The sequence below is a fragment of the Lampris incognitus genome, chromosome 2 (genome assembly GCF_029633865.1).
Source record: "Lampris incognitus isolate fLamInc1 chromosome 2, fLamInc1.hap2, whole genome shotgun sequence".
Classification (NCBI taxonomy): Eukaryota; Metazoa; Chordata; class Actinopteri; order Lampriformes; family Lampridae; genus Lampris; species Lampris incognitus.
The window spans coordinates 2,858,917-2,871,479 of NC_079212.1; the positions used below are offsets into that span (position 1 = coordinate 2,858,917).

Here is a 12,563-nt window from a genome sequence, read left to right on the forward strand (position 1 = left end):
TCTCTGGCCGTTAGAGAGCCAGTCCGCACAAAACACCTCCGGCTCTCTGGCCGTTAAAGAGCCAGTCCGCACAAAACACCCCCGGCTCTCTGGCCGTTAAAGAGCCAGTCCGCACAAAACACCCCCGGCTCTCTGGCCGTTAAAGAGCCAGTCCGCACAAAACACCTCCGGCTCTCTGGCCGTTAAAGAGCCAGTCCGCACAAAACACCTCCGGCTCTCTGGCCGTTAAAGAGCCAGTCCGCACAAAACACCTCAGCTCTCTGGCCCTTAAAGAGCCAGTCCGCACAAAACACCTCCGGCTCTCTGGCCGTTAAAGAGCCAGTCCGCACAAAACACCTCCGGCTCTCTGGCCGTTAAAGAGCCAGTCCACACAAAACACCTCCGGCTCTCTGGCCGTTAAAGAGCCAGTCCGCACAAAACACCTCCGGCTCTCTGGCCGTTAAAGAGCCAGTCCGCACAAAACACCTCCGGCTCTCTGGCCCTTAAAGAGCCAGTCCGCACAAAACACCTCCAGCTCTCTGGCCATTAAAGAGCCAGTCCGCACAAAACACCTCCAGCTCTCTGGCCCTTAAAGAGCCAGTCTGCACAAAACACCTCCGGCTCTCTGGCCCTTAAAGAGCCAGTCCGCACAAAACACCTCAGCTCTCTGGCCATTAAAGAGCCAGTCCGCACAAAACACCTCCGGCTCTCTGGCCGTTAAAGAGCCAGTCCGCACAAAACACCCCCGGCTCTACCTCCGGCTCTCTGGCCGTTAAAGAACCAGTCCGCACAAACCACCTCCGGCTCTCTGGCCCTTAAAGAGCCAGTCCGCACAAAACACCTCCGGCTCTCTGGCCGTTAGAGAGCCAGTCCGCACAAAACACCTCCGGCTCTCTGGCCGTTAAAGAGCCAGTCCGCACAAAACACCCCCGGCTCTCTGGCCGTTAAAGAGCCAGTCCGCACAAAACACCCCCGGCTCTCTGGCCGTTAAAGAGCCAGTCCGCACAAAACACCTCCGGCTCTCTGGCCATTAAAGAGCCAGTCCGCACAAAACACCTCCGGCTCTCTGGCCGTTAAAGAGCCAGTCCGCACAAAACACCTCAGCTCTCTGGCCCTTAAAGAGCCAGTCCGCACAAAACACCTCCGGCTCTCTGGCCGTTAAAGAGCCAGTCCGCACAAAACACCTCCGGCTCTCTGGCCGTTAAAGAGCCAGTCCGCACAAAACACCTCCGGCTCTCTGGCCGTTAAAGAGCCAGTCCGCACAAACCACCTCCGGCTCTCTGGCCCTTAAAGAGCCAGTCCGCACAAAACACCTCCGGCTCTCTGGCCGTTAAAGAACCAGTCCGCATAAAACACCTCCAGCTCTCTGGCCGTTAAAGAGCCAGTCCGCACAAAACACCTTCAGCTCTCTGGCCGTTAAAGAGCCAGTCCGCACAAAACACCTCCGGCTCTCTGGCCGTTAAAGAGCCAGTCCGCACAAAACACCTCCGGCTCTCTGGCCGTTAAAGAGCCAGTCCGCACAAAACACCTCCGGCTCTCTGGCCGTTAAAGAGCCAGTCCGCACAAAACACCTCCAGCTCTCTGGCCGTTAAAGAGCCAGTCCGCACAAAACACCTCCAGCTGTCTGGCCAGTTTGGGGGCATTTGGTTGCATATTAGCAGGGTTAAATGTCAAAACTTGGTGTTTCAGGGATTTTTTAAAAATGTTGTACAGTTATTTGTTATGAATATTTTTGATATTTTATAGTTCTGCAATTGATTTTTTATTTTTATTGTAAATTATGATATGTTTTTATGTCAGCAACCCTGTCATTTGTGCTGCTGCCTTTCTTGGCCAGGAGGCGCTTGTAAGAGATGTTTAATCTCAACGACTCGTCCTGTTCAAATAAGGCTTAAAAAGTGTGTGTGTGTGTGTGTGTGTGTGTGTGTGTGTGTGTGTGTTACCGTGTTAGGTAGCTGTAACCCAGAGTCGATCAGTGTCAGGAATTCGTCATTGAGGCTGGACTCCAGACTGATGATGTCATCAATCACCGTCTCCTCCATCTGGATCAACCAAGCACAGATTTTTCATTAGTTTACTGGCACTGATTCTTCTTCAGCTAACAGTAGAAGTCAAAACTAGTCTTTTGTTTAATTAATCCAACCCTGGGTTACAGGGGACTGGAGTCTATTCCAGCATGAATTGGGCTGAAGGCCGGGGGGCACCCAGGACAGACCACCAGTCCACCTCTCAACACACACACACACACACACTACATGGCCAAAAGTATGTGGCCACCCCACCTAATTAGTGGGTTTGGCTATTTCAGCTCCATCCGTTGCTTACAGATGCATAAAATCAAGCGTACAGCCATGCAGTCTGCACAGACACACACTGGCTGTAGAATGAATCACACTGAAGAGCTCACGGACTTTCTGTGTGGCTCTGTCATAGGATGACACATTTCCAACAAGTCAGTTGGTCAAATTCCTGCCCTGCTAGATCTGCCCCGGTCAACTGTAAGCCTGCTATTGTGAAGCGGAAGCGTGTTGGAGTTACATGTGCACGTATGGGTTGCGATGGTGGGTCTGGGGCTCAGGTCAGGGGGCAGCGAATGCAGGTCGGTGGGTTGGGGTTGGGCTCCGTAAATTGCAGGAGGTATGACATAACATACACACTGCTAGCATCTGCCTCCCCCTCCCCCTGGTACACTCTCCGGATTACACCCTTCTTAGTCTTTTGTCTCCATTTTTTCCTTTTTTCCTTCTACTTTCCGTCGCTAGCTGCTGTCCTAAACTGATATCAAGATGTTTTGTCGCCCACATGTCAGTGTCTGTTTCTCTGTTTTATCAGATTCATGTTGTCCTTTTTAGTTCCAAGTTTCCTCGTTTCACTCGTGGTGATGGTCCCTCTTGGAGAGGCGATGCTGATTTTTCCAACACGAGCAGAGGGGGGCTGCTGGCAGCTATACATGTAGAACAGACAGCCTGAGCTTTATTATAACCACTTCTTGGTGATTAATAAAGACTGCCCCTTCAGGTGGAGAACCTGAGTTCCACCTGCAGATTAACTGTGTCTAGGACACACTGGCTGCTACATTCTGTGTGTGGTATGCCAAGTCTGATAATCGCACATCTGTAAAATAAAACAAGACAAAACTTTTATTGCAACTATTCCCCAATCCTCTGTGAATAGGACACACGGCCATTGTAACTCTAGTTAATGGTCACACCCATATTTGCATATGAAACTGATCATTGGTTTTGGTCAATATGCCACCGTATTGATTATAAGGGTGGGGTACGTGCAGTCAGTTGAGACTGAAGAGGTCACTTAGATGATGATGAAACGTATCTGTCAGTAAACGTTGTGTCCAGATGAACTGATTCACCTTCTTTGATTTTCTTACCTGGATTATTGAGCATGCATCAAGACATTCTGACTCATTTCGGCAAGGATTGCCTTAAACTTGTATGTGAGTATGAGCAAACGGCGAGTAAGGTGGCAGACTACAGGAACCACCTGAGATTCAGCCTTAGGTGCAGACTATTTCAGAGCAGGATTACACCTAAGAGCCTGCAAATGAAATCTTGGGTGAAGGGCCACCGAGCTAACCAGATCCTCCAGAAGGCACAGAGCCAGCTGCTGAACGAGCGGCTGAGACGAACTAATTTTACCATCTACGCTTTGAAAGCCAAAGAGGAGCAGATCAACAGAGACTCACGTCATGTCTAGATGAGACCACTTTCCAATGTGTAATTGAGTTCATGGATAAGGCTCGTCTAGCTCAACACGAAAAGTCGAAAACCAGGCAGCAAAAGAAGTTCGCCCTACCTGCTGCAAGTCAGAAACATCGTCAGACAACGGACGGCGACCTCCATGGCAGACAGAGACACACGCCAGACACACACCGACGAGGTGGACAAGTGGGTGAAGAATCTGTCCGACAGACAACTCACCCAGGTGGAGAAAGACATCCTTGCTAGGGGGCTGAATTTTGCTGTCACGCCGAGGGAAATGCCGCTAGTGGAACTGATCACAGCCACGGGATCAGCGATCCGAAAAAACAACATCGCCGACCTGGAAGCGGAGCAACTGTGGAGAAAAGTGTCAGCCTGCCTCAGCAATGCGAAGGCGCCACCGTCCAACATCAGCAGAGACGAGAGGAAAGCTCTCACCACTCTCAGTAAGTGCAATAACATAATCATCCTTTCAGCGGACAAAGGTGATTTTAAATAACCGAAGCGTCACTGTCATTGGTGCATACGCTCCAACACTTGACTTACAAGATGAAGTAAAGGAGACCTTCTATGCCGACCTGGACAATATTCTCACCAAAGTCCCCAGAGGAATAAACTAATCCTGCTTGGAGATTTCAATGCCAGAATGGGACGAAATTACAATTTGTGGAGAGGCATAATTGGCAAGGAAGGAGTTGGAAACACAAACTCCAATGGCATCCTGCTGTTATCAGCATGCTCAGAATACAGCCTAACCATCACCAACACACTCTTCTGCCAGAAGAACAAATTTAAAACAACCTGGAGGCACCCTCGTACTAATATTTGGCATCTCATTGACTACATTATTGTCCATCACAGAGACTGATGCGAGGTACTTCACCACACCAGAGTGATCAGTGCAGATGACTGCACTGATCACTCCACCCTATCCATCCAACTTCACCGGAAAAGAAAGGTGCAGAAAAAGCAGAGCCAGCCAAAGCTCAACCTCAAAAGACTTACTGATGCCTCATCTCGTCAACAGTTCCAGGCCTCAGTACATCAATACCCAAGCAGTATCCAGATGATACTGAAAGCCACTAGGATATGCTCAGGACCGCAATCACTGGTACCTATAAAGCCACTCTTGGACATAAAATGAAGAACCACCAAGATTGGTTTGATTAGAATGACCTGGAAATCTAACAGTTAATCAACATCAAGAGGCAAGCCTTGACCATCTGGCAGAATGACATCAACTGCCAAAATAAACAAGCTACCCACACAAAAGTCAGCCATCCAAAGCTGGGTCAGGGAATTGAAGAACCAGTGGTGGACGAAGAAGGCCCTTGAGATCCAGCACCTTGCAGATGCTGGGGATACCAGAGGCTCCTTTGGTGCTACTGAAGCAATATACGGTCCCAGCCACTGCCGTCTAACCCTACTTTGTTCCAAAGATGGGCACACACTGCTAACAGACAATGAGACAATCAAAGAGAGGTGGAAAGAGCACTACCAGTACCTTTTAAACCGGGACTCTACCCCTGAGATGGATGCCCTCCAACAACTCCCTCAACAATCCAAAGAGGAGGACATGGCAGCACCATCTAGTTTAGGAGAAATCCAGGATGCCAAGGCTTCTGGTCCTGATGGAATACCGGCAGGAGTACTGAGGGCAGGTGGACCTACCCTCCTCAGACATATCCATGCCCTGCTATTCAAAATATGGGAAAAAGAAGAAATCCCTGTGCAACTTAGAGACACACTCATTGTCGCTATCTTTAAGAGAGGGGGGAAAAGCTGAGTACGGAAGCTACTGTGGCGTTTCCTTGCTTTCCACCACAGGGAAAGCTCTGGCTAGGGTCTTGGCCAACAGACTCCTCCCAATATCAGAGGAAATTCTGCCAGAATCCCAGAGTGGTCTTTGACGTAACAGGGGTACCATAGACATGATTTTTACTGCTTGCTAACGCCAAGAAAAAGCTCAGGGACAGAATCAACCATTGTATATGACCTTCAGACTTAACCAAAGTCCATAAACCACCAGGCCCTCTGGCTAGTTCTGTCAAAAATAGGCTGCCCTGGCAAATATATCAGAGTACTACGACTACTAAATGATAATATGTCAGTTAGAGTACTCAACAGTTATGGAGACGAGACAGAGTCCTTCAAGGTCCACACAGGAGTTAAACAAGATTGTGTCATTTCTCCAACCCTGTTCTCTGTCTTCATTGCCACCATCCTCCACCTCACGGGTCCCAGTCTGCCTCAGGGAGTCTAAATCATGTACAGAACTGATGGGAGTCTTGTGAATATTAACAGATTCAGGGCTAAAAGTAAAACCACCGCCACATCCATCATTGAGCTGCAGTATGCTGATGACAACGCCTTAGTGTCCCTTGCAGAAGAGGAACTACAGAGCATACCATACACGTTTGCAAAGGCATATAAGCAGTTTGGCCTGGCCATTAACATAAAAAACACCCATATCTTGTTCCAACCCCCACCCAACAGAAATGTGCTTGCTTGGCCCCCATCCATCTCTGTAGACAACACCAGACTTGAAAACGTGGAACAGTTCCCATATGTTGACAGCCTTCTCTCTTCCAAAGCCAACAGTAACACTGAAATACACCATCGTCTCAGTTGTGCCAGCCGGACCTTCTCAAGACTGAGTAAAAGGGTTTTTGTAAACCGCAACCAGAACAAAAATTCTGGTGTACAAAGCGGTAGTGCTGCCCACCCTACTGTATGGGTCAGAAACCAGGACCACATATAGTGGGCACCTGAAGGCACTCGAGGCATACTAACAGCGATGCCTCAGAAAGATGCTTAAGATCAGCTGGGAGGATAAGCACACCAACTTCAGCGTCCTCCAGGAGGCCAACATGCCTCCTACAACTGCCACCACCGCACAACAGCAGCTGAGATGGACTGGCCATGTCCTCCGCATGTCTGACTCTCGCCTCCCAAAACAAGTCCTCTACTCTCAGCTCGTGACAGGACACCGTTCCCCATGAGGACAAAAGAAGTGATACAAGGAGGCCTGGAGGCCGGCTGTCCATGAGGGTGCTGGGCGCTACAACCGTGACCTCCACCGTGCTGCCGAAAACAAGCACAGACTCAGAAAGGAGCGAGTTACCAGAAAGACCCAAACCACATCCTCAACCACTTCTTCACAGCCCTGCCCACAAATATGTGGCTCCAGGATCAGCCTCTATGCCCACCTGAAGACCCACAAGGACCTAGAAGGAGGACAGTCATACTGGACCCTGAGTGACCGCCACTGATGATGATGGGAGGGGTGTGTGTGTGTGTGTGTGTGTGTGTGTGTGTGTGTGCTCCTCCACTGAGTCAGATCCTGAGGAATCATCCATTCAGCAGATTACAGTGAAACAGAGGCACGAAGAGGCTTGTGAGTTGTTGGCTGTTCTTCTGTGCCCTCCCTACACATGACCTACCCACCACCAGTTATCCAAATAAACCGGCTGAACTGGTTAGCATGGTGTCTGTGTTCTAGAATGTGGAGCGTTTGAATCACATCCTTGTTTCATTCCTCTGCCTTCTTCTTTTACTTCATTTGGAATAAAATCTGTTTGTTTGGCTGCAAAACGTCTCTGCTGCCACCTCGTGGCTCCGCTTTCAACATCCGCAGCCTCTTCAACTCCCACCTCAGAACACCACCTCATCTGTTCTTACATGATGTATGGTGTGTGTGTGTGTGTGTGTGTGTGTGTACCTCCTCCTTAGAGCCCAGGTTCAACACGGCCAGAGGGCTGCTGGGAGAGCCACCGGCAGCGGGCTGAAGCTCGGGGGCGGAGCCAGACTGGGAGGAGTGGCTGGGCGACACCTCCATCACTCCGTTGGTGGGTTTGGAACAAGCCATGGTGGTGGAGAGGTACCGTCTGACCTGCTGCCGCTGGGCCTGCTGGATGTGGTACCGGGTCGGGTTCTCCAGGTGGGTCTGCACCTGTGGGGAATCTCTTTTTAACGTCCTGCTTGACACTAATACCGGTCCACAGCTGGGAGCCGCCCGGCGGAACCACAGCTGGGAACCGCCCGGCGGAACCACAGCTGGGAGCCGCCCGGCGGAACCACAGCTGGGAGCCGCCCGGCGGAACCACAGCCTGGCCCAGGCTGCTTCCTGCTTTCCAGATATAATATATAAGCTATGACATATTTAGGGCTGTCAATGGATTAAAAATATAACTAATTAATGGCACAGTTTGCTGTGATTAATCGTAATTAACTGCTTTTTTGTTCGTGAGAGTGAAGCTTGTACTAATGGATATTTAAATGTAAAATCAAATGAATGTGGACTCAGCACGAAGGAAGGATGCTTAAACTAAAATGCTATTATATGAATAGCGTCTTGTTAACGTTGAGCAGCCAGCCAGGCACGGCAGGCAACATGGAGGGAAAGACGACGTAAAGTAAAACTAACAACACGATGACACGGACGATACAAAATAACATATAAAGATAAAAAGGACTTTTTGGATAGTTTTTTATCCCCCCCCCCCTTTCCTCCCCAGTTGTACCCGGCCAATTACCCCACTCCTCCGAGCCGTCCCGGTCTCTGCTCCACCCCCTCTGCTGATCCAGGAGGGCTGCAGACCACCACATGCCTCCTCCCATACATGTGGAGTCACCAGCCGCTTCTTTTCCCCTGACAGGGAGGAGTTTCACCAGGGGGATGCAGCGCGGGGAGGATCACGCTACTCCCCCCACTTCCCCCTCCCCCCCCGAACAGGCGCCCTGACCGACCAGAGGAGGCGCTAGTGCAGCGACCAGGACACATACCCACATCCTGCTTCCCAGCTGCATTTCATTATCCAGCAGCGCCTCCTAGTGGCGTTACAAGAGAAACCCTTACAGGACACAGCAAGTACAGGTAATGTTCTAAGATATCATTATTAAATGTAATATTAAAGTGTTTTATTATTCCTCTGTGTGTGTGTGTGTGTGTCCTACCTTCAGCACCTCCACAGGGACCTGTGCGGGAGGTGCGGGGGAGCCCAGGGAGGAGGCCACAGAGATGGGGGTGGAGGAGTCGGCCGCTGGGCGGAGGAGCTGCAGCTGGGCCTCCCTCCTCTCCTGCTCTCTGGTCTGCTGGCGCATCAGCTCCTGCCTCATCAGAACCCTGCGGAGAGACAGGCGGCAGGAGATGTGTAAAGCACTGGGTGGTGCCGTGGGGGGTGGGGGTGGTCCCGTGGGGGGGGGGGTTAGAGTTCATTCAGAGTCGCCATTTAAAGACCGGTTGGTTTCCTCGTTGTTCAGCGGCCCTTCTCGTACAGCGTGAGCAGCGCGAGTGTTTAAAACCGGCGGCCTTTCTCGTGGCGGTCCGGTCCACACGTGGGCTGGGCTGGGCTTCACATACTATGTGAGCCGGGGCGAAGCCTGACCGGACAAGTCCGGAGACACGGGTTCGAACCGCCCCGCTCCTCTAAACATTCCAGCTCGATAAAGGTACCTGTTCGATGACTCTCGTCATCTTTTCTCATTTTCACATCACACCGTGTAGCTATAGCTAGCTAGCTAACTAGCTAGCTAACGTGGACTGCAGGCAAGTCCGATTTGTTTCTCAAATCTGATCTTTAAGTGCAACTTGGATCTGGATGCTCAAAAAGAAAACAAAAACTCCTATTCAGCCATTCAGAGTTATTCTTCTTCTTAGCATGCGTGTAGAAGTACAAGATGAAGCGGCCTCCTCCACTCTTACCGTCCGGCTTCCTACCAACACTTACACCGCACCTCGCACCACCGCACAGCGGCAATCAAGATGGCAGACAGGGGCCAAGGTGGCATTCAGAACGAGGCCCCGGGCGTGTCGGGTGTATCGGGGGTGTTGGGGTGTGTTGGAGGGTGTTGAGGGTGTATCGGGGGTGTCGGGGGTATCGGGTGTGTCGGGGGTATCAGGGGGTGTTGGGGGTGTATCGGGGGTGTTGGGGGTATATCGGGGGGGGTTGGGGTGTCGGGGGTGTTGGGGGTGTCGGATGTGTTGGGGTATCGGGGGTGTTGGGGGTGTATCAGGGGGGTGTTGGGGGTGTCGGGTGTGTTGGGTTTATCGGGTGTGTTGGGGTATCGGGGGTGTTGGGGGTGTATCAGGGGGGTGTTGGGGGTGTCGGGTGTGTTGGGTTTATCGGGTGTGTTGGGGTATTGGGGGTGTTGGGGGTGTATCAGGGGGGTGTTGGGGGTGTCGGGTGTGTTGGGGTATCGGGGGTGTTGGGGGTGTATCAGGGGGGTGTTGGGGGTGTCGGGTGTGTTGGGGTATCGGGGGTGTTGGGGGTATCGGGGGGTGTTGGGGGTATCGGGGGGTGTTGGGGGTGTGGCTTCCAGTCACTCCTGCTGGTGTTCATTTGATCATCATTGTGTTAACGCCGTTGCATAACACCGTCACTATATCATGAATAACGCTTAAAATAGTTTTTTCTTTTTTTTCTTTTCTTTTTCTTTTTATTTCAGGGTGTCTCCCCGCCTGCCGCCCAGTGGCTGCTGGGATGGGCTCCATCATCCCCACCACCCTGACCGCCTGCCGCCCAGTGGCTGCTGGGATGGGCTCCATCATCCCCACCACCCTGACCGCCTGCCGCCCAGTGGCTGCTGGGATGGGCTCCATCATCCCCACCACCCTGACCGCCTGCCGCCCAGTGGCTGCTGGGATGGGCTCCATCATCCCCACCACCCTGACCGCCTGCCGCCCAGTGGCTGCTGGGATAGGCTCCATCATCCCCACCACCCTGACCGCCTGCCGCCCAGTGGCTGCTGGGATAGGCTCCATCATCCCCACCACCCTGACCGCCTGCCGCCCAGTGGCTGCTGGGATAGGCTCCATCATCCCCACCACCCTGACCGCCTGCCGCCCAGTGGCTGCTGGGATAGGCTCCATCATCCCCGCCACCCTGACCGCCTGCCGCCCAGTGGCTGCTGGGATAGGCTCCATCATCCCCACCACCCTGACCGCCTGCCGCCCAGTGGCTGCTGGGATAGGCTCCATCATCCCCACCACCCTGACCGCCTGCCGCCCAGTGGCTGCTGGGATAGGCTCCATCATCCCCACCACCCTGACCGCCTGCCGCCCAGTGGCTGCTGGGATAGGCTCCATCATCCCCACCACCCTGACCGCCTGCCGCCCAGTGGCTGCTGGGATAGGCTCCATCATCCCCGCCACCCTGACCGCCTGCCGCCCAGTGGCTGCTGGGATAGGCTCCATCATCCCCACCACCCTGACAGCAGGACAAGCGGTGTGGATAATGGATGGATGGATGGATTTCTGGGTATTTTCTTCCTTACAGGAACAAAAAATAAACAAAAACAAACAGAAAAAGAACGGGGGGTCATGGGACGATCAAGGGACCACTGCAGTGGGATGTCTCATGTACAGTATACTTCCAATAACTCCTCGTGGGCCAAATAAACACCACCCCCACCGTTCTCCTCCCAGTTCCCTCTGGGGCGGAACGGAGCAGGGATCTGTTCTGGAAGATGGAGTTGCTTGACAGTACTGATGAAGAGTCCAGTAGCAGGACTATTTTCTGAAGCCAGTGTTGTGTAGTGGCCTTTTTACTTGCCGCCAGCAAGGTCTTCAAAAGCAAGACATCAGCTGTATTTAGTCCATCAGGGACATGTCCAAGAAACAAGGGCGAGGATGTAGTACTGACGCTAAAACCCAGGGTTTCTGAGGTGGTAGCTGATACTTCCTTCCAGAAGGTCTGAATGGAGGGACCCGACCGAAACACATGAGCGCGATCAGCCGTGATCCCTCCACATCCCCCCCAGCAGCCCAGCTGAGGGCCGCTTTGTTTGGACTTCTGTTTAGGGCTGATAAAAAAGCGGCTCAGGTTTTTCCAGCAGAAGTCTCTCCAGGTCTGGGAGTTGGTGGAGGACGGCTGCATTTTCCAGGCATCCAACCACATGTCCTCGGTTATTTCAGTGTCCAGCTCTTTGTCCCACCACTGTCTCACATGGTCTGCGGAGTCCTTATTCAGGGATGCGCTGCCACAGTATAACTGACTTAAAGGTGTCTGTTGCTTTCTGAGTTAGATGCATCAATAAATACATGAGTAACAGCTGGACTCTCTTGGATTAGCACCTTCTATCGTTTTAGAAAAGTAGTCACGGAGCCGTAAACACCCATAAAAGCCCTGCCTCCCCAACCAACATGTCTGACATAGAGGATCAAAACTGTCAGGCTCCAGTTTTTAACACTCTTGCATATGGAAGAGATACCGAAACAGACCCATTGTTTATATCTACCCTCTAAAGATGCCGGTGTCAAGTCAGCACCATATGCCGGCCATCTGAGCAGGTCAGCTTCTCTCTCGAGTTGCAAACCTTTAACCACTTCCCCCCATACCTTCAATGAAAAAATCACCCACTGACCCGCTGTCTGTAATATTTCTTTCTCTTTGCCAACACAGCCAAGCATTGACTGTACTGGTGTGTCAGTTGAGGATGACTCCATAGTCTTCCATCTGGCCACATAAGATGGGTTACACCAGTATACAAGGGGTCTCAGCCGAGCTGCCAAGTAGTAATCCCTTAAAGATGGGAGGGCGTACAGTTTATGATCGGTGTTTAGGACACTGACAGGTCTGTATCCTTTACAATCCAACCTGTCCTTTCCTTTGGGGATAACTGATATGAAAGCCTGCCTCCATGGGGGGGGGGGATTCTTTTAAAATGTAATTAAAACAGGTCTCCAGTAAAGGGAGCAGGTGCCCTCTCATGGATTTGGACCATTCTGGAGGAAACCCATGGGCACCAGGTGACTTGTTAGTGTTCAGCTTGAAATAGCTTCATCACTTGCCTCCATTGTTATTGGTGAGACAACTACTACTACTTTTGGCTGCTCCCGTTAGGGGTCGCTGGAGGTAACACAGG

The 12,563-nt window shown here is 51.8% G+C and overlaps 1 protein-coding gene across 1 annotated transcript in view; it reads right to left on the minus strand.

Annotated features, from left to right (window-relative positions):
- tfe3a (transcription factor binding to IGHM enhancer 3a) overlaps positions 1-12,563 on the minus strand; it is a 60,467-nt gene that overhangs the window by 16,956 nt on the left and 30,948 nt on the right. The window contains exons 4-6 of the mRNA XM_056273925.1: positions 8,655-8,823; positions 7,420-7,650; positions 1,923-2,021 (exon numbers count right to left, since the gene is read on the minus strand). Coding sequence (XP_056129900.1) covers positions 1,923-2,021; positions 7,420-7,650; positions 8,655-8,823 — 499 coding nt within the window. The remainder of the gene's footprint in view (positions 1-1,922; positions 2,022-7,419; positions 7,651-8,654; positions 8,824-12,563) is intronic.